Source organism: Hyaena hyaena, unplaced genomic scaffold (assembly GCF_003009895.1).
Source record: "Hyaena hyaena isolate Hyena2069 unplaced genomic scaffold, ASM300989v1 scaffold_79, whole genome shotgun sequence".
In the NCBI taxonomy this organism is placed as follows: Eukaryota; Metazoa; Chordata; class Mammalia; order Carnivora; family Hyaenidae; genus Hyaena; species Hyaena hyaena.
In genome coordinates this window covers 3,465,408-3,491,762 of record NW_024080711.1, presented here as the reverse complement: position 1 = coordinate 3,491,762, position 26,355 = coordinate 3,465,408, and the positions used below count along the sequence as shown (strand labels likewise).

Genomic DNA, 26,355 nt, shown 5'->3' with positions numbered 1-26,355 from the left:
ATCGCAAATAACAGTGGGTAGGTGCTTACTCCATGGAAAGGCTGAAAAAAGTGACTGCTATAAAACTAGTGTTCAATTAATAGCATCCATATGTAAAAGACTGTAGTCAGTGGAAATAAAATTCTAGTCATTAGAGACATTTTTAAAAAGGAGTGAAGATAATTCTCTAGGCTTTCCTAAAACTAAATATCATAAGACCAATCCTTTGTCTCTAATACTCTATTCATCAAACAGCCTGCTGATATATAATTTAGTCCTCTATTCAGCAGAGAGAATATGATCCACACAGACAACAGTCATTTCTTATGTTGCCAAATACACTTCCCATTAATGATAAATGACATGGCTTTTGTGCTTATAAATTTACACTTCTGAAATTTAGTTACTGTCAATCGGTTCTCCATTACTTGACAAAAATGTTGCTAATCCTGGAACATGCTGACTCCATGAAGATAAAATTATCCCATGAATATTACCCAAAGCAGCAAGTAGACATCTCCCCTTTCAATAATAGATTCATCAGGAAAACAAATTTGAGTTGTAGGAACCATAAGTCAATAATGCCACTTTTCGATCGAGAAAAGATTTCCAAGTTTCCCCTAAGATTCTTTCAATTAATCAAAATCTATTCAATATTTTGTACTGTGTATGACTCAGGATAAAATGCAAACATTGATGATAAATATTAACAAGAATAATCACATCAGCTTACATTCCCCAGAATATTTAACCTCTTTTATCAACACTTAATGTAGGTATGACTTCCATTTTCTGAACAAGGAAATTGAATCATAGAGAGAGAACCCACCTGAAGTCATATGGCTCATCAGTGAGAAAATCAAACTTTAAACTCAGGTTTGTCTGAATAATGCTCATGGTCATGGTCGCAACTACTATGCTATACTTGCCACCCTACGTATTTATAAAATACTTGGCATAATGAAGATGGAAATAATAATTTCAGATATCTATAGCTACATGACCAAATTTTACTATATCTGCTATCTCATTCCTATATAAGTCTCTAAGAGCTAAAATTAAAACATAACTGTGCTTCATTTGGGGTCATACTGTGATAAATGAATGTTGTAAGTACCAATTGAAAATCATCAATAATATCTATGAAAACACTAATAGATGTCTGTTAATACCATGATGGTATCTTTAAATTCTGTGTCTCATATATATCCATTTATGACAATTCAACAAACGTATGATAAACGTCACTGGAAACTTACTTTGCAACCTCCTTGTCGGGCTCTCTCCATGGAGCTGTCGTCGTGGCATATATGGAGAAGGGTGGGGAAGTGGTAATGAAGAAACATCATGGGTCTGAAGTTTGTACCAATGTGGCTCATCATCTAATAATGCTGTTTCTAATTCAATTAAAATCTACAAAGCCAAGAGACAAAAGAATGTTACATACCTATAATATAGAAACTTTATTAATTGGTCTCCTAACTTTTATAATAATGATAATTATAATAACAATGCTATTAGATCAAAAGTCATGTCATGTTACAAAGTTGTCCTTATGTTTTGACAATAACTAAATAAAAAATAAATATGCATAACTTCTTGCTGACTTAATAGTTTTAAAGATCTAGATTTTTTTTATAGACCTTTGACCATTCACAAACTAGGCACTATTAAATTTGCATTACATAAAGACACTACAAAAAAGAAAAAAAACAACTACAGCCAATATCTCTGATAAACATAGAAGCAAAAATTCTCAACAAAATATGAGCACACCAAATCCAAAACTATGTTTAAAAAAGCATTCACCACAGTCAGTGGGATTTATTCCTGGGATGCAGTGTGGTTCGATATTCAAAGATCAATCAATGTGATACATCATATCAATAAGAGAAAGGGAAAAACCATATGATCATTTCAATAGATGTAGAAAAAGCGTTTGACAAAATACAACATCCATTCATGATAGAAACTCTCAAAAAAGTAGGTCTAGAGGGAGCATACTGCAATATAATAAAGGCCATATATGAAACACCCACAGTTAACATCATACTCAGTGGTAAAAAACTGAGCACTTTCCCCCTAAGATCAGGAACAAGATATGGATGTCCACTCTCACCACTTTCATTCAACATAGTACTGAAAGTCCTAGCCACAGAAATCAGTTAAGAAAAAGAAATTAAGGGCATCCAAATTGGTAGCGAACAAGTAAAATTTTCACTGTATACATATGACATGATACAAAATATAGAAAACCCTAAAGACTCCACCAAAAAACTACTAGAACTGATAAATGGATTCAGTAAGGTCACAGGATACAAAATCAAAATACAGAAATCTGTTACATTTCAATCCACTAATAATGAAGTAACAGAAAGAGAAATTAAGAAAACAATCCTACTTACAACTGCACACAAAAAATCCCCAAAACCAATAACTAGGAATAAACTTAACCAAGGATGTGAAAGACCCATACTCTGAAAACTATAAAACTGATGAAATGGGAAAAAGCTTTTTATTTTAATGTAGTCCCAATGGTTTATTTTTTCTTTGTTTCCCTTGCCTTAGGAGACATATTTAGAAAAATGTTGCTATGGCTGATGTCAGAGAAATTACTGCCCATGCTCTCTTCTAGGATTTTTATGGCAAAGGAAACATTCAACAAGGCAATCTACTGAATGGGAGAAGATATTTGCAAATGATCCAATAAGGGATTAATATCCAAAATATAAAAAGAACTTATATAACTCAAAACCACAAAATCAAATAATCCAATTTTAAAAATGGGTAGAATGCATGCATATTTTTCCAAAGAAGAAATACAGATAGCAAACAGATTAAGAAAAGATACTCAACATCAGTAATCATCAGGGAAATGCAAATTTGGCAGTATAGAAGAACTGTTTATTACTACAAGTCTGTAATGATAACTAATATTTGTATATTATTTGATAATTTAAAAGTATTTTTATTTGCATGTAGTAATTTAATCTTTACAAAAACTCTTAAATGGGGAGAGAAACCAAATTAGTAGTGTCTACTGTGTGCTAAGAACCATGTCATATGTTATCTTGATTCTCAGAAAAAAAACTACTAGTTTGGTCTTACTATTCAACTTTTAGAGATAATGCAAAGCTAACAGAGGTTAAGAGAACTTATCTAAGCTCATGCCAGTTGGTTAAATGAAAGAGGTGTAATATAAATTAAAGTCTGTCTTATTTAAAACTCTGTTTCAACATATCATGCCACTAAGAATTCAGAACAGGAAAGAAAATAGAGAATAGATTTTTAATACAAGTCATATTATAATCTGGCTTTTATAACATGAATTTCTAAGAAAATTTACAAAGGAAATCAGTCCATGGGAATAAATGACTCTTTATTTCCTTAGGGTCATATGCAAAGACGACAGCGTTTGTGATAGTGTATATGAGAACTGCTGTGTAATGATAAATCACTATTTAGCTACAGGAGGTAAAGAATCACAACAGCTAAGTTATTTCATTCTTCCTAAATTTTTCCTAGTCACTTTCCAAGTCACAGGCACTGTGTTCCAAATGTTTACACACACACATTGACTCCTCAGAACAGCCCTAAGTTGCATAGTATTATTATTGCCATTTGGTGAGGAGGAAACTGAAGCACAAGTAGATTAAATAACTCACTCAAGGACACGAGATTAGGAAGCAGTGGTGTCAGGGATGTGGACCCAGGGCAGTGGGCATCAGTCCGCTTCTAACAACCTGTTACTCTTTCTCCCAGCTGGCTTACCACTCATCGTTTTCTACTGAATATTCAGTTCAACATTTCTATGGATTGTTGTTTTTCCCATGAAATTGACCTTTAACTTACTCAGGTAAACCAACCACGCTGAGAAAGGCTAAAAGCATTACTTATTATTACAATGTTAATAGCTGGAGAACTGCCTCTCATCTTGCCCCCCTCCAGTTCATTCTCTGCATTACAGCTGGAAATGTTTTTCTCAGGTACAAATGCAGTCAAGCCAGTCTCTTTAAAACCTATCATTTGGGGCGCCTGGTGGCTTAGTCGGTTAAGCATCCGACTTTCGCTTAGGTCATGATCTCGCGGTTCGTGGGTTAGAGCCCCGAGTCGGGCTCTGTGCTGACTGCCAGCTCAGAGCCTGAGCCTGTTTCAGTCTGTGACTCCATCTCTCTCTGACCCTTCCCTGCTCACACTGTCTCTCTCTCTCTCTCTCCTAGAAATAAATAAAACATAAAAAAAAAAATTTTTTTAAACCTATCATTTGCTCCTACATTCACAAGATAAAATCCAAACTTCTTGACATGATATTTTGAGGGATGTGATCTGGGCAGTGTCAGATTAACCTCGAGTCTAATTTCTTACCACTTTCCTCTCCAATTTCAGTGCAGTTGTCCAAGACTCCCTCAACTCTAACATCTTGATATTCCCTCTGCAGGGACTTCATTCCCCTGGACTTCGTTAATTTTCACTTTCTCTGTGGAGCCTTCCCTGGACCACTTCCTCTCCCCTGCACTGCAAGTATTCGTATGGCATTTTCTCAGCAACAGCATCTGCCATACAATGTTATAGTTGCTTATTCACTTGTCTGTATCCCTAAGAGATTATAAATTCCTTGAAGGACACAATATTCCCTATTTACCTTTGAAGCCTCCATCCCTAGCACTTTACAGATACATTACAGGGCCTAAAAAATAAGTCATAAATAAATGATTGAACTAGTAGTAGTAGAGTTGGTTCACTCAACGAAAATGATAAAGACACACTAGAAAACACAGCAATGTACCTGTGAAATGCAAAACCACCTTTTCTCATTCAACACTTAGATTTCTACAATAGGAATAAATACCTAAAAATTGTTACCAAGTATTCAGAACCATTTTTTATGGTATCAACGTTTTCCCTTGAAGCAGTAGCAAAATTCAGTCTGTGAAAGAAACTATTTACTTTTTCAGATATTCAAAATATAAGATTTTACTGATAGTCACATAAAGAAAAGTATTCAAGAGGGCAGGAATAGTCTAAGCTTCAAAATAATTCCAGATACCTCTCCTAAGAATTCACTTTCTTCCTCTCGAACTCGAGCTTGATCCCAGAGCGTGATCTCTAGCATCCGTTCCCTAAACTCTCTTCGGTGGACTGGGGAATAAATGAATGTTTGGTTCCATTTGGGTTCCAATGTTTTCTTTACTGTTTTAGTTCTTCTCTTGTTTTTATCACTATAAAAAAAAGGAACATATAAACTTACATAAACCTTTAAATTTTGCCCCCAAAATCATTCATTCAAAACTTCTCAGGAAAGAAGTGAAGTTTTTCCATAAATCTATCATACATTATAAATATAATTGTTTACATTATGACAAAAACCTCTAAGTGTATAATTATATTACTTTATAAAAGCAACATTTCAATAAATCTGAAATCTTTCTATGATAGATAATTAAAAACTTAATCTTTCTCAGAATAAATCAAACCAGACTAAAGAATATTAACTCTACATTTTTTTAAAACATATTTCCCTATTGGAAACCTTTAACGTGGCAATGAACCAAAGACATTACATATACTACTCACTTGAACTACAGAAGTCTGATTGTACAAAAAGTCCAACTGTGATGATCACAACTTTATATCCGTATAGTTCACCTGAGCAACTATAATTACATTTTATCTGGTTACTTTCTTACATAAAGAAATACATGCTTGCCCATTAAATAGATATCAGACCTTTAAAAGCACTGTAAAATTATTTCTGTGTGAGGTGGCCAGCCCAATGTGGGCTGGACATGCAAGCTGGTCATCTGTCATAGACAGAATTTCCAGCTCAGAGGCCTCCGCACTTGTTTCACTGCATATCTCTATCAAGTGAATGTTTTTGACAATGCATCCTATTATATGCACATATATTTATGAATTACATACATATGTTACTATACTGTTGTACTAATATATTGTGTCCGTTCATGAACGTACAAAAATAGAAATTAAAAATAATTAGGTAAAATTTTAGAAAATTAAAGTATTTCTTCCTTAATTCCAATGGATTCTTTTACTCATTCCCTGGATGCATCCATTCCTTTTGGAGATCACTACCGTAGCTTATTGGAAAGGATCATCTAGGGGCACCTGGGTGGCTCAGTCAGTTGGGTGGCCAACTTCAGCTCAGGTCATGATCTCACAATTCATGGGTTCAAACCCCGCATTGGGCTCTGTGCTGACAGCTTGGAGTCTGGAGCCTGTTTCGGATTCTGTGTCTCCCTCCCTCTCTGCCCCTTCCCTGCTCATGCTCTTTCTCTATCTCTCAAAAATAAAACATTAAAGAAAAAAAGGATCATCTAGGAAGAAAATGTTAAGCCATCTAGAGAGCTTATTTGATGTGAGAAGTGGACAATAAACTCCAAGCAGGTCAAAGTAGCTGCCGCAAATTCTCTCAGCACGACACAGTTCTAAGAGTACTGGGACACAGGACGCAGGGGGAACGAAGCAGGGACGGTGGGTCTGATCTGGAGGGGCTGTGCAGCTTCTCCTGGGTGAGCATCGGGCTCAGCGTTTGATACAGATTGGACTTAGCTAATCAAGAGCACATATGCTGCCAGAGCTCATGTGTTTAAGGTGGCAGAAAGCCACTTTAAAACACTGTATCTCTGTTGATCTCTAAGGAAAATAACTTTGGAAACTCATGTTGGAAATTTTAACTCTATTCCATCTTATGGAAAAGTGGTATGGCCAATGAAAATAATGAAAGGAAATAATAACAAGGACTATGGTTCATTATTCTTTCTGGCATCTCCTCTCGTCATTTAAAATTTTAACAAATATTTATAAAACATCTACTTATATTCCATACATTGGAGACTGAATTATGAGACCCTGTGAGGAGATAAAGTTCAGGCCAGAAATGAAAAGATTAGGCCAGAAAGAAAACATTTGGTGGGAGCCTTGCTGTATAATTGAAGAATGGTTTATAGGGCAGTCAAAGGGAAAAGAAAAATAAACCTTGATTACCTCCTGAGGGTAAAAAGTTCAGATAAAGAGGACTATTTTAGAAGGGATTTCTATATTGGAGAGCACAGAGAAGAGACAGTCACTGAAGTTCCTCACACGCCCATCATATACAATTAACACTTAATAAGGCAATTTAGGGGCACCTGGGTGGCTCAGTCGGTTAAGCATCCGACTTCAGCGCAGGTCATGATCTCACGGTTCGTGGGTTCGAGCCCCACATCGGGCTCTGTGCTGACAGCCAGCTCAGAGCCTGGAGCCTGTTTCGGATTCTGTGTCTCCCTCTCTCTGACCCTCCCCTGCTCCTGCTCTCTCTCTCTCTCAGAAATAAATAAAATATTAAAAAAAAAAAAAGGCAATTTAGTGTTACTGTTGTACCAATCCTTGCAAAGAACCATAAAAATTATCTTCAGCAAGTTAAAAAAAAAAAAGAGTAAATTAGTTTGTTGTTGTTTTCTAGAAGTATAACTAAAGTCTTCAAAATAAAATCAGGTTTTAAAAAAAAGGTTGGGGGTGTCCTGGCTGGCTCAGTTGGTAGAGCATAGGACTCTTGATCTTGGGGTCATCAGTTTGAGCCCCATGTTGGGTGTAGAGATTACTTAAAAATAAAATCTTTTAAAACAAACAAAATAAGATCAGGTTGTATAAGTCAAACACTGGAAAGCTATTGAGAGTATTTAAAAACTAAGATCAATAAACATGCTACCAAGATTTTATTTTTTAATTTTTATTTAATTTTTTAAGATTAAAAAAATGTTTTTATTTTTGAGAGAGAACAAGCATGATTCAGGGAGAGGCAGAGAGAGGGGAACAGAGGATCAAAAGCAGGCTCTATACTGACAGCAGTGAGACCGATGCAGGGCCTCAAACTCACAAATGGTGAGATCATGACCTGAGCCAAAGTCAGACACTCAGTCATGAGCCACACAGGCATCCCTAAGATTTCTTTTTCTTTTTCATTTTTTTTCTTTTTTTTTGAGAGAGCTAGTGCATGGGTGGAGGGAGCAGAAAGAGGGAGAGAGAGAGAATCTCAACCAGGTTCTGCACTGTCAGCACAGAGCAGGACATAGGGCTCAAACTCATAACCATGAGATTATGACCTGAGCCAAAATCAAGAGTTGGATGCTTAAATGACTTAGCTACCCAATTACCCCCAAGATTTATTTTGAAATAGCAGCCCAACAACAATAAAATAAATCATTGATCTCTACCAGCATCATTAAATTCTTGAGTATACAAACTATTTTTTTAAGTAAAATCCAACCTAAAGCCTTTTCTATTAATTTTCATGTTATCAATACTTTGGGTTTCCATTTACACCAGTAACAGCATGCAAAGACTTAATGTGTTTACTCAAAATGAAAAAAATATATATCTGACCAAAAACCAAAATTACTTCAAGATATAATAGAGTGTAAAGCACACTCCACTGTTTTTTTTAGAGTAGGTCATAACTTAGAAAATAATGTTTTGAATGGATTAACGAACACAGTGACATTCTAGACAGCATCTCTTCTGTGTAGCCTCACTTGCCCCTCCAGGAATTCTTATCAATAAAAAGGCAACAATTATGTTCTATGTTCACTTATTCAAATAGCTTTTCTCCTCAAAAAATTGTCAAGAAAAATGAAACAATCCATACCCAAAGCATAAATAGTGCTTGATTTATGTGTAAAAACTTCATGTTCATACACATTGTAAAAAAAAAAAAAAAAAAAAAAAAAAAGAAAAAAAGAAAAAAAGATGATAAGGTAGCTGTTTCTGAGTTAACCAAGGAATTTTCTTCTCTTTTAAACATAAAACCCCAACACAATTCTATCAATAAAGTAAGCAACAAATTTGCTTAAATATTCAACTTCCTGATAATTGACAAGGAAATAGCTGAGATATAATTTGAGAATGGAATATTTACATATTTCTCCCATTGTCTGGTGCTGAGAAAAGACAAAAACACTACATCAAAAATATAAAGGATTTGTGAAGTGGGCCTTCCTTTCCATTTTAGATCTATCTGCTTAGAAGTAGGGGGAGGATATATAAAACAAAATAAAACAAGAAGAGTCCATCAAGAAATAAATTCCATAATTTGAAAGTCTTTTATCATCTTCAAAGGTAAGTATTTTTTTCAAAGGTTTGAGTAAGTAGAAAGTTAAGTTATGTAGATGCACAAAACCATAGATGGGAAAATCGCATTTCTTGCAAGTTTTTATCATGGCGTTCTAAGAATGTCTACACTAGTAATCACATTGCTCTAAGAAGCCAAGTGGTATTGCCTCCAGGATGGCCGGGTAATATATGGCTGTGACATCTCAAGTCAACTAACTGAAGTTTAAACTAGATTTAAAAGTTTCGGTTATGAGTATCTTCTTCCCTTGTGGTTCAAAGGACATCCCTATCCGAAAGACAACCTAAGTTGTGAGAAGACAACTTTCTTCACGCAAATTTGCGAAGATCAAATTATAGAGCAAACAGTTTCTAATAACTTTAGACATGATGGCACCTTGACATATTTTCTGATGAATTTTTTCACAAATTTCACTTCAAAATATGTATCAAATAAAATGTAAGGCCTTTGTTAATTGTCTACTTCCATATTTTTATCCTTTTCTTTGTTGACATTGTTCTTCAGATGATACTTTGGCACTCAAGTCTGATGACTTTCAGCTTGAACTAAGTAAATGAGGGTCCAAAAGTGTATAAACATGTTGAAGATCACATACATGCCTAGCTACATCCAACATGAGAAAAAATGACCAGACTTTGAGAACACTCTGTCCTGAAAGCTAGGGATGCTTAATAGCTGAGGAAAGGATATTGGGTGTCATTAATTCTTTCTTTTTTCATGACGTCTATTGAATAATCTCTTTTATATTTTATGTTCCTGAAATTAAAAGGGGATTTGATAATTTTTGAAAAACTATTTCTCCAATGCTAATTCCTCTGTTTACCTAATTCCTCTGTTCAAACTAGGGTAGAACAATATCATTTACGCTAATTAGTAAGGAAACAGAGCAAATGATGCTTGAAGAAGCTGATTCCAGGGCCAGTGGTACGGTTTTCTTGATGATATGGGGTGATGAAATATAAAGCATATTCATTAATTTTACATTATATAAAGAAATAATATCTTAGTATGAGGATGTAGAAGCTGTAAAAGAAACATGATGAATACCTTTTAGTATCATTTCCAGTTTTTTGCTTTTGTAGACTGTGTTAAAAATGCATTTGATTTTAAAAAGCATAATAATTTTATTGATTTTGATAAAAGAAAATATGCATCATTTAAGAATCCATACAACCAAAAATAAATAATCATTTTTTAAAATAAAGTCATCTATAGCATTTGATATAAGTTTTAAAACAATCTCAAAGGATTTACTGTCACTATTTTGAAGAATCATATGAATCATATGAATCATGAATCTATGAATCATTATGTTTATGTTAAATTTCATAAATATCTGATGTGCATGACATATAAAAATAAATGAGACAGAATTAAAACACCCACTGTCATTAACATTTCTTATTTATTTTCTAGAACATTTATTTTTATTTCATATCCATACCTTCTGTCTGGAAGAAAGTAAATTTTAACATACGGATTCCTCGGCCTCCCATCTTCCCTGGAAGGGAGATCCTTTGCTCCCAAAATTGTAACTATTAATTGGTGACCAACCTTGTCAAACCATAGTTTTATCTGAAAAGCAAAAATATTCATTTATCAGCTCAAACTTTTACTACCATAGCATAATGTTTACATTCCCAATCTTTCCCCATTCTCTTACACTAATATGAGCACAGAATAAGTGTTGCTTCATAAATTGCAATTAGTTAAAAGGATATGCTATAATAACTTCAATGAATAGAGGAAATAATTCAGATTATTTTGGATTGATTGATAAATCACATGAGCTTTTTGTTACCCTAATGTGATTGCTTATTAACATGCACATAATAATTACATAGGAACTTAATACACAATGACCACGTGTCCCTATCTTTCTGTAAGAATCACTGTGGTTCATTTTAGTTTCCCTACGAGAGTGAGTTCAGAATAAATGCTCAAATGAATTGAATAGATACCTTACTTTTATGGCATTCATGGGGAATTTTTAAGTAAATGTTTTAAAAGACAAAACAGTTCATTTGAAAAGGTATTTTAAAAATTATAAGGTGGAATTACCAGTGGCTTTAGTCCATAGACTCCTTGAGTTTGTATTTCAAGCCATCTAAATTCATCTTTATAGGTTTTTCTTACACAGACATAAAGTCCCCTTTTCATTAGTGGAGAAGACATATTACATCCTTAGAATAAAAGGGTATTATTTTACCATTCGAGATGAGAAAATGTGAGTAACTTCCCTGACATAATTAGGAATTGGAACTTCACTTCCAGCTGCTAAATTCATTTGATTTAACAACTGTCACCTCCCACACACATACCTCACACTCCCACACCTAGCTAGCTAATTCTACCCTGTCAGGATTTATAACTATGGCTCTGGTCCACGTTTTAGTTCAAAACTCATCACATCTTTGACCATTATCTTGAAATTGAATCCAAAATCTGAAATTTGGGAATAAAATTATATATGGTTTATACTTAGTTTTTTGGCTTATATTCTTCTTAGTAGTTTACTTTTTCCTTTAATTTGGATGTACAATATCTGCAGCAGTTAAAAAAAAAATTAAATATGCATCTCATGTCAGTCATTCCTTCCCTCCTGAAATGGACAGTCAGGTCTGGACCAGGCTCTGAGATATACAAATATACAGCATACACAGATATGCATAAAAATCACATAAATGTATATATATGAATATATGATATACTGGTAGTTTGGTTCCAAATCTAATGTGTCTCTGTTGAGTCCCTCACTTTGTATCTTAGAGAATGAGAGACTGAACAAGAACTTTTGAGTCCGAAGAGGAAGACTGATGGCCCAGAAGAGTATATAAAATTATATTTATCATGCTTTTCGGTCAAATGAAAGTAGCCCTCCTAATAACAGCAAGAAATATTTAATTTTTAAATATTATAATTACTCCTCTTTATGTTATATTAAGTCCGTATGTTTAAAATGCAGGTTTTACCTTGCTGTTGTGTAACAAAATTCTCCTAATAGAGCTGCAAGGTACAGTCTCTAGACATTTGTTTCTTAGATATGGTTCACTAACCTCCTTACATCTGGGATATCTGGCTTATTTGTTAAAAAGTTACAAATTCCTGTGGCCCACCTCTCACCTACTGAATCAGAATGGGGCCCAGGATTTTGTTGTTGTCTGTCTGTTAACACATTTCAACAAATCCTACTGATGAGTCTCATGGACATTCAAGTTTGAGAACCACTGCCTTGGACGAGGGGATCAACAATGAAAAACAGAAGACTTTTAACATGCGATGAGGAAAAAAGTTCAAATATTTGCTTGTGTGACATTAAAACATAGATACGGGTGAGGGTAAGTGGAAAAAGAAAACTCATTGTTCTGGCAAAAGACAGGAGGGGAAAACAACAACAAAATAAGTAAGAAACACAAGAATGTCTTGTATGTGAGATGAAACAGAGATGTTGTCAGATAGTATCATGGTTCTTCCAAAATGTGTGACCAAAAACCCCATTAATTTCTGATATTCTCTATTTTCTAAGCAATCAAAAAGCCTACGGCTTTATTTGTCCATGATAATTAAAAACACTTCTCTGAGGATCATGATGTGAGTATTAGGCACTTCAAAGAGAAAAAGATTCTGAAAAGCTAAAAAAAAAAAAAAACCACCATTTTTCTGGTAAACTGTATGCTTAGAAACAAAGAAACAATAATAATTATTATTAGACTAAGCTCTAATGATTGGAGCAAGTTATTGATTTCTGTCAATTGTTTTTGAGGCATGAGACTAAGCATTTGCCATCTTCACAGGTGATATTTTTGCTCCTCTAAAATCATTAGAGAGAAGCTTTTGAGATACATAACTTCGAATGCTTGATAAGGAGTATTCTTTTTAGATTTTCCTATGCCATAGATAACTAAAATTATCATTTGTTAATAATATTCATTTTTTATACAAGCAGATATTAATTGGCATATGGCCTCCATATTTTTACAATTTTACTTTACAGTTTATAAAATTATACTTCCCAGGTATATAAATGTTAAAAATATATACAGATAAGAAACAGTACATTTTAATTTTGGGGGGTTTTAAGTTAAAATTACAACTTTTAATAAACTGTCTTAAACTAGGCATTTGATCAACAGCCCTAATTTTCATTTTGTATTACAGGACTTGCATTGAAGTTTTTAATAGCTATCCAGTTGACATTATCAAAACAGAATTATTTTATTAGCTAGATTATTTTGCCACATTCCTAAATTTCTTATCTGTGCTTTTCAAATGATAGGTGCAAATATATCTGTTGATTCCCCCAAAATATAACAAGTGGATTTCCACAATTCTAGGTAGGACATAGTTCTGATTTTACCTCTATTATTTCATTCATAAAAATCTTGGAGCATGTTTTTAATTGTTTGCATACAATAATCACTCCAGCTTTACCAAGGACCTATTTTTAAATGCCCTAAGGAGAACCTGAACAGCACAAGTAAATATTTAACACTATATAATATTAACTAGAACAACTGCAATTTTTAAAATTTAAACTAAATTAGTATTATTCAAAACAACAACAAAAAAACATGCAGCAAAGCAAGGAGAGCATAATACTACTTTTAAAACAAAAACTCTATCATCATTACTTTACCATGTAAGGGTTTCCTAATGAAAAGAGGCAAACAACTTGTACCATGTGTTACAGTAAAATTAAATCCCGTTTCAATTATAAAATGGGAATAGCATAAACTCAACACATGTTATTTAAGTTATAAGTTTGTTCTGTCAAAATGACACACTTTTCAAACTTGAACCTTATATATTAAATGCATAAAATTCATATTGTAGATAAGGTACAAATTTATTTGCCAATCTCCTCAAGGAGTTGTTGCTTGGAAAATGCAAGAGAACACGGATTAAGTAATATAATGAATGATTTAAAGAGACAGAAACCTTAGTGCAATAAAGAAAAATAGCAACAGCACAAAATTAGCTAGTTTTGTCAATATTCTACACATAAGTGCAGTCTGAAACCTATCAAATTTTAGCATTCAGCAGATCATATAAAATCACTAACAAAGATTGTCTCTTTAAATTTTTATTGTATTTTAATCTCCATGCAGAATTTTACAAGCTGGCTTATAAAATGATTTGAAAGTCAATACTATGGTTTGGAGCAACATACCAAAAAAAGTTTCCTACTACGCATTTTCCAAAAACATACAAATAAGGGTTAAAACACAACTTTAGTTTCTATCAGGCAGACAAGGCCTTTACCTGAACCCTAGGAACAAAAGGCGTTGTTCTTCTACTAAGGCTTTGGCTCTGGTAAGCAAAATTAAAGAAAAAAGCAATAAAACAAAACCAAAAAGGACAACACGCTGGAACTAAAAGACCAAAAGTAAAAACAAACACACAAAACTATCCCTTAAATATTATTTTCCCATAACAATATATACCTCAATTAAGTACTTCAGTGTAATCAATAAGTTAATGTTGCCAAAATGGTAAAATATATAAAACTATATAAAATCAGAGTTTTTAAATCAGATTTTTAAATGTAATCAACACAACAGGAATTAAGACTGAATGTAAAATAACATTTTTGGCCTTGTATACTCTGAAAGAATGAGTGCAAAACATAATCCAGGAATCCAGAAATTTCAGGTTTTACCCTTCAACATGCTACATAGGAAAAAATCATAGTCAAGAAGAAGTTAGATGAAAACACACTACAGAATTATTTATTAGTGAAAAGTCATCTATAGAAGTAATCAATCGTGTGACTCCTCCAAAATACATCGAACAAAAATTTAAAAAAACATTAGCCAAGTTGGCTCTAGCATTTTTTAAAAGAATAAACAGAGTCAGATAAAAGTGTGTGGAACTCATTGTACTAACTAGTTGATTCACCCCTTAAGAATATATACCAGGTTCTAGAATGTAAACACCATTTTAAAACATTTATTATGTACTACTCAAGGTAATACTGTTTATTGTTAATCACACTTATTAATGATAATACCTCAATTCTTTTTATTTATACAGCTCTTTATACTTTTTCCAAGTCTCTACAGGCAGTTTATTGCAAGTTCATTGCCTCCAGCAAAACTAGAAGGAAGTTGCTAGTATCTCCAATTTGAGATAAGGAAACAGAGACATAAAGGCTGGATATACTTGCTCATATTCAAACCAAAAGTAAGACAGTATAAAGGTAAAAAATAAGGCCTAGTTCTAAAAAAGAAGGAAAGGAAAGGAAAGGAAAGGAAAGGAAAGGAAAGGAAAGGAAAGGAAAGGGGGAAAAGCCCAGTTCTAATTAAATCAGTTTCAAATTCTTAGAATAAAATCAAATTTTCTTTCTCTTCTGTCTTATTCTGTTTTCATTTGGAAACAGTTTCCAAAAGACACCACAAAAAATCAGAATTTTGTGCCTTTACTGAGGCATGCAAGTAGCTAAATAGGTACAAAATCAGATGCATATCTCTGGGTTTGGGAATGGATGTCAAGGCATTTAATTCTTCTTCCTTCCTTAAGTTCCATTCCTTTCCTCACATTTCTCATGAAAGTCTCTCTTGTCTAATTCAAAGAGTTATCAATACAGGCTTCAGACCTTTCCACTGGCATCAGGAAACAGATAATAGGTACTAGGATTAGGCTGCTGCCTACTTTGATTGTCATCAGATAGACACTATTTAAGACATAAATCTAAAACCTGAAAGAAAGAAGACCTTAAAGCAGACATCAATCATATGAGTCATCTTTCTCTCCAAAAACCAAGGCAGCCTCGAATCTAAGCAGTCTTCCTTTTGTGTGGAGATATTTCCAAAGGAAGAAAGAAATCTTTAGATACAGAGTATGTTCCCGATATCTGTCTGCATAATCCTAGGCGGCTACTTCTCTAGCAAAGGGCCCCAAGAATGGATGAAATGCATAGAGATGAACAGGCCAGCTGAACAAAGGGACTAACAATATACTCTACTTGGAAATAGATTTTATTTTCCTTCCCCTCTCGCCTGTTCTACTTGTTTTAGACCCAAAGTAATAAGGTAATGGAAAATTTGTGCAACTAAGTTTCACTTCATAAACTAAAAAAGCTTAATTTGAAATGAATAGCACTTCAAAATGTTAGTCTTTTAAAGCAAACATTTTCCATCTTCTAAGATGATCTCAAATAAGCAACTCACACAGATTTCTGAAATTAGTTATCTACAATTGAGGGCAATTTAAACCTAATCTTCACCTATAAGTTTATACATTAAACTGGGCTGGAAAAAAACATATTTTTGTTTTGCTAGTGTTTTCAATTGAGATGAAATTCATATATTATAAAAGTAACCATCTTAAGGTTTACAATTCAATGGCATTTAGTACATTCACAATACTATGCAACCACCTCTTCTTTATAGTTTCAAAACCTGTCATCATCCCAGGAAACCCTGTGAAGTAATGTAATCAGCTCCCATTCCCCCACTGCCCCAGTTCTTGGCAAGTACTAAGTTGCTTTCTATCTCTATAGATTCTGGATATTTCAAACAGGAATGGTGAACTATTATGTATTGTATTGCAATTTGTGATTAACACTAATTCGTTTATATTAAACAGGGAATATTTGATAAAACCTGTAACAACTGAGTCTCATACAAATGAAGAATTGAATTTGTATACCACAATTTATTTTGCATTTTTTTAATGTTTAGCTTTTTGACAGGGAGGGAGGGAGGAAGGGAGGAAAAGAGAGAGAGAGAGAGAGAATATGAGTGGGGGAGGGTCAGAGAGAGAGGGAGACACAGAATCCAAAGAAGGCTCCAGGCTCTGAGCTGTCAGCACAGAGCCTGATGCAGGGCTCAAATTCCTGAACTGTGAGATCATGACCTGAGCCAAAGTTGGAGGCTTAACTGACTGAGCCAACTAGGTGCCCCTTTGCATTTTTAATGTCACTGAGTACCATATACTGCACTACTATTTTTAGGGCATTCCTTTCATGCAATGCTTGTGGAATAACAAGGTTGTGATGATGGGATACAAAAGATAAACGCTCAAAGGAATAAACCTTCATTTACAGGAAGTTTTTAAAGGCTCTAGAGTTTCTAAGGCTATTGAAAGTTACATACCTATTCTTCAGTTACTGATTCCATTTAAATGGGCATAGGAAATGGATAGGGACAATATTTACAAACTCATCACTAAAAATAGAGTCAGAAAAATATTAAAACAAAGTAACTTAGGGAAACATTGCAGCCATAAATCAACCACAGACCCTGAAGTAAAATAAAATGATTATCAGTAAGAATCAATGTGTTCCTATAGAAAGTAAGAATTACAAGCTTCTCACTTTTAAAGAGTCGAAGGCTATATTTTATCTTAACACTGTATCAATAAGTAGCCAATTATTTTAAATTATTGACTTTTAATTTAATTTTAAATGACTGATTTAATAATTTAAATTACCAATTAATTTAAAAAATTGAAAGAACTACAAAAGTAAGCCTCTGAAGAAGCAAACTATTAAATTGCAAAAGAACACAGTTTTAAAAAGAATCAAAATAAGAATGTTGACACTGCCAAGGCTAACATACAGTCCAGGTATCATAAGCCCGAGCTCAAAATGATTTTGCCTCCAAATATATTCACGGCACTTTCATAGTTATGCCCTAGAATAATAAGCAGCAACAGCAGAATTCAAGCATAGAGAGGAAATAAACTGCATAAAGTTTTAAAAATCATCAACAGCCTTGAAATGAAAGTTTGAACAATTTAAATTATATGTATATTTCTACTTGAGAAAATATCAGTCCACGAACTGACATCATACATTAGGAGGTCAGCTTGCATATCATATAAATTTTCTTTGTCCTCCAGAATTAACAATGTCATAAAATTGTGAGTTGTGGGCCTAGGTAAAAACTCACAAAAATAAAAATGCCCAAGGTAAAATAAATAGAAGGATATAGGAATTGTAATGTTGCTTTGCGACTTCCTAGGGATTTTCCCAAAAGGTGATATATGTGGACATAGTTTCCTAAACTCTACGTCATTAGAGCAAACCAAAATAGTCTCCACTCAGCAGGAATAGGGTTAAATATAAAGGGAAATACTATATCCAGAAGGATATCTTGCTTATGTTTCCTGCATGCAAAGAATGAAAATAAAATTAAGTTTCATGAAGAAGAAATCCATGTCCATCTTGTTCATGGTTGTATTCCCAGCAACTAGGATTAAGGGTGACCAAGGGCCAGAGCTTAACATATATTTTTTGAATCAATGATTGAAGATTAATTTCATAACAACATTTTTGAGGAAAATTTTGGCAATAGATTTCAAGAATCTTAAATTTTTTTCTCTTTCCATTCATACATTGATTTTATTTCTGAAAGTTACTCTGACAAAAGAATTTTTTGTTCGATCTAACAGAATATGTAACAGTCATATGGAAGGATTTCCATGGCATCATTGTTTGTAGTAATATAAATTAAGAAGAAACAAGATGTCCCTTTATAGAGAATTAAGTTAAAATGGTATATTAGATATATTAAAATCATTTTAAGAGAAATTTTTAAAGAAAAATGTGCACAATATATTACTAAGTGAGAAAGCAGATTCTGAAATACTATACACAGATTTATTATTTTGGTTTAAACATTTATATGTATGGGAATGTTACATTTTAGTGGCAGGGTTATAGATGATTTTTATTTTTTATGTATTTATCTGCACTCTCTAGATTTTCCACAACAAATATGTATAGTATTTATTAACACCATCTTACTGGAACACATCCCTTCCAAATCATAAGAAAATGATAAAATGTACACATTTTTAATTACAATTACATGAATTTTAAACTAACAACATTTATTAATGTAAATATTAGGACTTGAAATCATTAATTATATATATATATAGAAGTAAAACTTTTAAGTTAATATTTCCCAAAAATATTTAAGTCTTACCTTTCTAAGTCTATTCATTTTGAACCATGATGAAAAACAGCTGAGTTGGAAATTTGTCTAAATGCCTACACTACGCTCCTCAATATTCCCCCCACCCCATAGTCCAACTTCTATAGGGCCCTGGGATTTCAAAGAGGGTTACAAAGTGATACTTACTTACTATGAAGTCTAACTTCCGCTCCCTCTTCCACCAACTGAAGTCAACTATACACACACACACACACACACACACACACACACACACACTTATTTATGTACTGGCATCATCCAGTCATCCTATGCATTATTTAAAGATGGACTGGATCCATAATAATTAAAAAGAAATGGTTAACATTTGTTAGCACTTTCAAAAATGGTAGAAGAAAATACACGTGTATTTGTAACTACAAATGACAACATCTGTGCTGTCAATATATGTAAAAGAATAAGTAGAAAGATGCTATTTATGGTGGAAACTGAAAAAAAAAAGACCACTGTCTTCAAATGAAAAGGTTCACTCCATTTATGAGAGAAAGTGAAAGAAAATAATAAAGAGAAGAAATTCATTTTAGTAAGACATTTACAAGCTCCTGATAAGTATCTCAACTTCTTTCTTGTAGAATTTTTCTTTCATTGCCCTCTTTGTGATCAAAATCATCCCAGAATAGACATGTCTAAGAACTATTTCAATAATTTACATTAATTCTGCTTATACATCCTACATCCTTTAATAAAAATTCTTCAGCAAAAATCAAACACCTCCTTTTCCCTCCCAAAAATAAAAGAAATTTCATAGCTGGTTAAACAGAAAGCTTTTTCTATTGCTCTTAAAACACCAGCCCAAGAATCGTTTAGTTTTTAATTATAACATTTTTATACAAAATTCAATATCTGAATTTTGATACCCTAAATTGTTCTTAATACAATAACATTGCAAGTTTATGCAAGTTTAGTAACTCACCAACATTATGTTTCTAAACTATAACAGCATGAATTTCAATATTTTAAATAGTTTAAAAAGAGAATGGCAACTGAAGAAATTCATCATAATTGAAGGCTCAATTTGCAAAGCTCTTCTAATATGGGAAAAAATGCACAATTGAATTTTTAGTTTTTATTATAAAATGTTCAAATTAGGGATCACTTACTATGTAATCACCCAGCATGCTCAGTTATCTATTAAATATTTCCCCATCTATTTAGTTCTGTCTGTTGACCAAGGCTTCTCAAGTACCATTATATTGAAAGCAGTATTCATACCCCAATGATTTAGTATGATATTCAATGCAAATACCTTTAAACTAGAAAAGTAGGGAATGTATAAAATTTACTTTCATCTTAAATATGCCATGTTTGTACAATATGCAAATTTTTTTCTCTTAAAAGTCTAGGACAAGTTATAGTCATTTTAAGATACTGAGCAAAAATCATGACCTTGAAGTTCAGAATAAAAGTAACCAAGGTAAACAAGGTTTTAGATTTCATCACAAATTTTCTCATTAAATTCCAGAAAATCTAGGGGGCATAGCTCAGTGGTAGAGCATTTGACTGCAAATTCCAGAAAAGCTAATAAACTCTAATAAAGAAATACTATGATAAGCAATTTAAATTTCAATTAATTGAAATTACTGAGAAAGTTAATGGTTAAAATTATATTCTAAGAAGGAGCTGGTTTACAAAATGATATCATCATAAAGTATTACCACTACTTGATACTCCAAAAAGACAAATTAATGTAGTGAGTACATACTGAAAGTTGTCCGGATAAGTACTGTGGAACATCCCTCAACATGCCAGGACTCATGGGAGAGGTAACGGAAATAGAAGGGCGATCCATTTTTTGAGATTCAAAGGAGCTAGAACCTGAAATAATAATTATACATAAAAAATAATAATGATGACTCTTCATTAGTATTTAATAATCTATACCACATATCTTCAAAATTATTTATGTATTTATTTATAATGTCCTCAAAATGTCATTCTATAGGCCATTTTCTCAGCCACGATGTTCCAAAAATACTTAGAGCTATGTTTTGAAGCATAAGTGCAGCTGAGGGATTCTCTTAAGACAAGAGTGAAACATTTTCTCTGCCAATTAAAATAGAGACAGATTGGGGCGCCTGGGTGGCTTAGTCGGTTAAGCGTCCGACTTTCGCTCAGGTCATGATCTCGCGGTTCGTGGGTTCGAGCCCCGCGTCGGGCTCTGTGCTGACTGCCAGCTCAGAGCCTGGAGCCTGTTTCATTTTTTTTTGTGTCTCCCTCTCTCTCTGACGCTCTCTCTCTCTCTCTCTCTCTCTCTCTCCTAGAAATAAATAAAACATTAAAAAATTAAAAAATAAATAAATAAATAAATAAATAAATAAATAAATAAAATAAAATAGAGACAGACTTCTATGCCAGGACTTAGTTACTTTGTTATGTATATACTAAACTCATATTTTATCATATCATATTAAGAACATTCTTAAAATAGAAACAAAAAAATCAAAACCTAAATCAATAAAGCAATTTGAAGATGATGTAAACTTGTAATGCTAAGAACATAAGTACTAGAATATTACTCATGAAGTGTTTCCGGGAAGTGACACTTTTAAACCATATCTAGAAATGGATACAGCAAATTAGATGGGCAGAAAGAAACGGAGGGTCTATGAAACAAGAGACATTACAGCAGAAAAGCACAGTCCTGGTACCCAGAGTAAATTACATACATGAATTTATTTCTACAGAGGGGAAGGGATGATTCAGAAAGTGAATGCAAATGGAGCTAATGGGATGGTGAGGGAATAAGTGCCTGGAATTCTAAGCTACACATTTTGGCACTAACTGAGTATTAATTATTATTGCCTCACTCTCTCCTGGGTGAGGCAATAATTGCATTTGGAGAAGATGACTTCACTACCTATTTAAAGTGTGGATTGATTTGAGAGAGAGGGAAAATACCTCAAAACAAGTGGAATTCAGTAAAATAATAATAGGAACGGTTGTGAAAATAGAATGGACAAAAAGAATTCCAGTGATGCCCCAAAATAAACAAATGAGGACTCAGAAAGGAATTTGATATGAGAGATCAAGGGGGAAATGTGAAGATTTCAAGTCTTGTGACTAGACACGAGATCAAGAAAACCCTGCATGTATCTGTCTTGTTCTCTGCACAGGACACTGCTGATGTTCCTTGGGATGTGAAACACTGGGCAAGTCCTGTGTTTAAGGAATGGGTGGAGAAGTTAATTAGAACTAACATGATACCCTCTGAGACATCCAAGGGGGATGTAAAGCAGGTAACTGGATATAGGGATGGGACCAAATATCGAGTAGATATTAGTGTAAGGAATCAAACTGTAAAGTGCCTGCCAAATTGGAGGCATAAGTGGATAAAACCACTTTTAAAAGGGGTACAGTGTAAAATGAAGGGGGAAACTTTACCTCTTGGGATCAGAAGTAACAGTGATACCTTACATAATATTTCAAAGTGGAAAGGATGATGGCTTTATGGTAAGAAATAAGCTCAGTTTTCTACATGTTAAACTTCAAGTAACAGGAAGAAGACACTTAACAGAACACATTATTTAAACATCCAAGGATAAGGGAATGATGATAGATCATTGTGATAATATAAACTTAATAGTCATACAGAAATTAAAACTATTATGAAGAGAAGAATTTATTCAGTAACTAAGAGGATTAATAATTGGGACTTGGAGAAACCTATTCTTCAACATTTAAAGAATAAAGGACTGATTCTAATTTAATTTGAGAAAGGACCCCTCTCTCCTTAGAAACAATTTTAAAATTATAGACTAGGGACTTTTTAAATAGCTATAATAAGATAAAAGGTTCCACCCTGCTCATACAATATCTGAGTGATGTTACATAAGTGAATAAAAATTGTGCATATTTCATAGGACTTTTGTAAGAAGTAAGTGTGATAATGTAGACACACATCAAGCACAATCCCGGGCATTCAGTAAAATGGGAGCAATGATGATAAAGATGATGATATCACATAATATAATAATTATCATTATAGTAATACAGTCGGCTCGGAGGGTTTGGGATGCTAGCCCCTGCACAGTCAAAAATCCACAATAACTTTTGACTCTCCCAAAACTTAACTAACAATAGCAGAGAGAGAGAGAGAGAGAGAGAGAGAGAGAGAGAGAGAGAATCCCAAGCAGGCTCTCAGTGCAGAGGGATTGAGTCTGCATGGGGCTCAGTCTCACAAACCAAGAGATCTGACCTGAGCTCAGATCAAGAGTCAGACGCTTAACTGACTGAGCCACCCTGGCGCCACTAATAGTATATTCTTAATTATTGTAGAATCTGATCCTAATAGTATATTCTTAATTATTGTAGAATCTGATCCTTTCTCATCACCTTCATTGCTACTACCAATGCCTAAGCCACCAAATAAGATACTAAAGATTCCAATGGTATAAGTATCTAAATAAGATACTAAAGATTAAAGTAATTCCTTCACTGCCCTCTCTGCTTTCATCTTTGACTCATTTAAACTATTTTCAACATAGTAGCCAGATTCAAAACATTAATCTCTCCTCAAAACCATTTTATATAGCTACCGACTGCCCTCAAAGTAAAAGCCCCAAACAAAGTAGTCTTTAGGGAGGCTTATGAAGTCTATACAATTTGACTGCCATTCCCCCCCACCCTTCTTCCCTCCCCCTGTTCACTCTGGTGCAGCAACACTGGCCTCCTTGCTTTTCCTTAAGTGCACCTTAGGCTCTCCTGCCTTAGAGCTACAGCATGACTCCGTATACCTGTAAAGCTTTTACCCCAGACAGCCACTCTTTCAATTCTTTGCTCCAATCGTTCCTTCTCAATATGGTCTATCCTGATCATCTTATTTCAAATGGCAAACCTCCTCCTCTCTTTTACAATATCCTTTACTCTCAATCAATCAAGAAACAGATCACCGGAAAAAATTCATTTCTTTAACATCTGAAATAACACTCAGACACAAGCAATAAAAAGCATTTAGGAGTTTAACATCACTTAAGCTGATATGTCTCTTGTTCCATTACCACCCAGAAGTTAAATCAGAACTACTTTCCCATTTTCTAAAGATATAAATTAGAGTATTATTCAGTAGATTGTCCCAAATATTCCCCTCACTTACTGACAGTTAGTTTATAAAACAGTAAATTTTAGGGCACCTGGGTGTCTCAGTCGTTAAGCATCTGACTTCAACTCAGGTCATGATCTCACAGTTCCTGAGTTCGAGTCCCACACTGTATGAGTTCAAGCCCTGCTTCGGGTAAAACACGAGTCCCTGGTGAGCCCCACTTTTGTTTCTCTCTCTCTTTCTCTCTCTCTCTCTCTCTGCTGCTTGTAGGATTCTCCCTCTGCCACTCGCTCACTTGTGCCCTCTTTCTCTCTCAAAAAAAAGTAGTAAATTTTAAAATCAGAAGAAATGAAGGAAGAAGTGGAGAGATGGGTATGTTCATTATTTATATTGTGATGACGGTTTCATCTGTATGTCAAAACTTACCTCCTTATGCACTTACATGCAGTGTATGGTACCATACCTTAATAAAGCTATCTAACAACATGTAGTATTTAAGATAGTGTGATTTAAAAAACTCTTAAAATATCATACAATTTTGTACTTTACCTCACAATAGTATGAAACAATACTATTTTTTCATTTATATACGACTATATATATTTGATAACAAGATTATTATATTTCATTTTGTGTTAATTAATTAATTTCAGTTTGTGTTAATTAATAAAATACTTCATTTGACCCCTGGTAAATGACATTATTATTTTCTTCTAAAATAAATGAACTTACTAGACTCCAGTTGCGCATGTGTGGTATCAGGTATTCTAGGGATATCTCTGAAATGATAGAATAAGAAAACAAAAAATTGTTTCAAATATTAATGCAACTGCTATTTTTATTATTATCAACCTACATATAACAGGACAGTGTAAAACGAACAAAACTGTGCATTAAATAAAGAAGAAAAAACAAGCTGGGGGCGCCTGAGTGGCTCAGTCAGTTAAGCATATGATTTCAACTCAGGTTATGATCACATGGTTTGTGGGTTCGAGCCCTGTGTCAGACTCTGTGCTGACAGCTCAGATTCTGGAGTCTGCTTCACATTCTGTGTCTCCTTCTCTCTGACCCTCCCCACCTCGCACTCTGTCTGTCTCTCTCTCTCAAAAATAAATAAATAAACTTAAAAAAAGAAAGAAAAAACAAACTGTAGTACCTTATCGCTAATGAAAATATTCTGAGCTAACCCCAATTACTTAAAAAGGAATAGTCATATGCACTTATAGCAGATTTATAAAAACATAGGCTTTATTTTCCATGTGCATTACTACATGATTATCCATTCTAATAATTTTTTATTCAAGATTAGTTTTATGATATATTTGAATTCTATTCTATTCCTTATTCAGTAACATTGTAATGCAAATAAAATATAACCAAGATAAATATTTAAAGATTCAGATTGTGACTGAATTTTTTTAAATGTAACAACTCCATTGAGAAAAAATGCAAACATGTTTTTCATTAGGACTTAAAAACTGTAACTGCATTTATACCAAATATGTATAAATTTTTGTTTGAGATTTGCCAGGAGAGGTAAATTTTAATGGTTAAGATCATTTAGAAAAGCAAATAAAACAATATTGAAGATATTAAACAAAAATATGATGAGAAGATCCTCTAATACCAAGAAATAGATTAATACACTAAGCTGATATACTGCAGTTTTATCATATGACAAAACTATGAAAAGACAAAATGAAAATAGATATAATGTCATGTGCCAGATTCACTACTTTTAAAGGAACATTTCAATAAAACTAAGTTACCAATGTAAGTCATTTTCTCCAACATAAAAATAAACCAAAATAATATACTGAAAATGTTTCCTAACTGAATGAAAACATGGCATTAGTATTTTACAACAAAAAAGAATTTCTATAGCCCTCACCCTTGAATACTCTTACCCCAAGCTTGTATTTAATAATTTGCTGCTGTCAGTCTATCTATCTATATCTATCTATCTATCTATCTATCTATCTATCTATCTATCTATCTATTATTGCTTTTACTTAGCTACAGGTGTATCATTTACACTGGCTTAGAATATAAGCTTCTATAAGGGAAACTGCTGTGATATTTAATGAGTAATTTTCATAATCTATATACAAAAGATGATATTGATTGCCAACCTTTGGAAATTGTTAATTTAATCTAAAAGTAAAAATGACAAAAACCAAGGAGTATTTTGGTATTTGCTTATTTTTTGTCTGTTTCCTTAAAGGTGTCATGTTGCCCCTTAAACTGTT

At 33.4% G+C, this 26,355-nt stretch overlaps 1 protein-coding gene across 23 annotated transcripts in view; it reads right to left on the bottom strand.

Annotated features, from left to right (window-relative positions):
* RIMS2 (regulating synaptic membrane exocytosis 2) overlaps nt 1-26,355 on the bottom strand; it is a 599,820-nt gene that overhangs the window by 251,021 nt on the left and 322,444 nt on the right. For 20 of the 23 annotated variants that reach the window (XM_039233796.1, XM_039233785.1, XM_039233791.1 and 17 more), the window contains 5 exons: nt 24,839-24,885; nt 20,771-20,883; nt 10,551-10,681; nt 5,027-5,198; nt 1,239-1,392 (listed from right to left, as the gene is read on the bottom strand). In XM_039233796.1, coding sequence (XP_039089727.1) covers nt 1,239-1,392; nt 5,027-5,198; nt 10,551-10,681; nt 20,771-20,883; nt 24,839-24,885 — 617 coding nt within the window. Of the gene's footprint in view, nt 1-1,238; nt 1,393-5,026; nt 5,199-10,550; nt 10,682-14,368; nt 14,417-20,770; nt 20,884-24,838; nt 24,886-26,355 lie in introns of all 23 variants that reach the window. The other 3 variants (XM_039233787.1, XM_039233798.1, XM_039233808.1) reach the window with 1 other exon arrangement.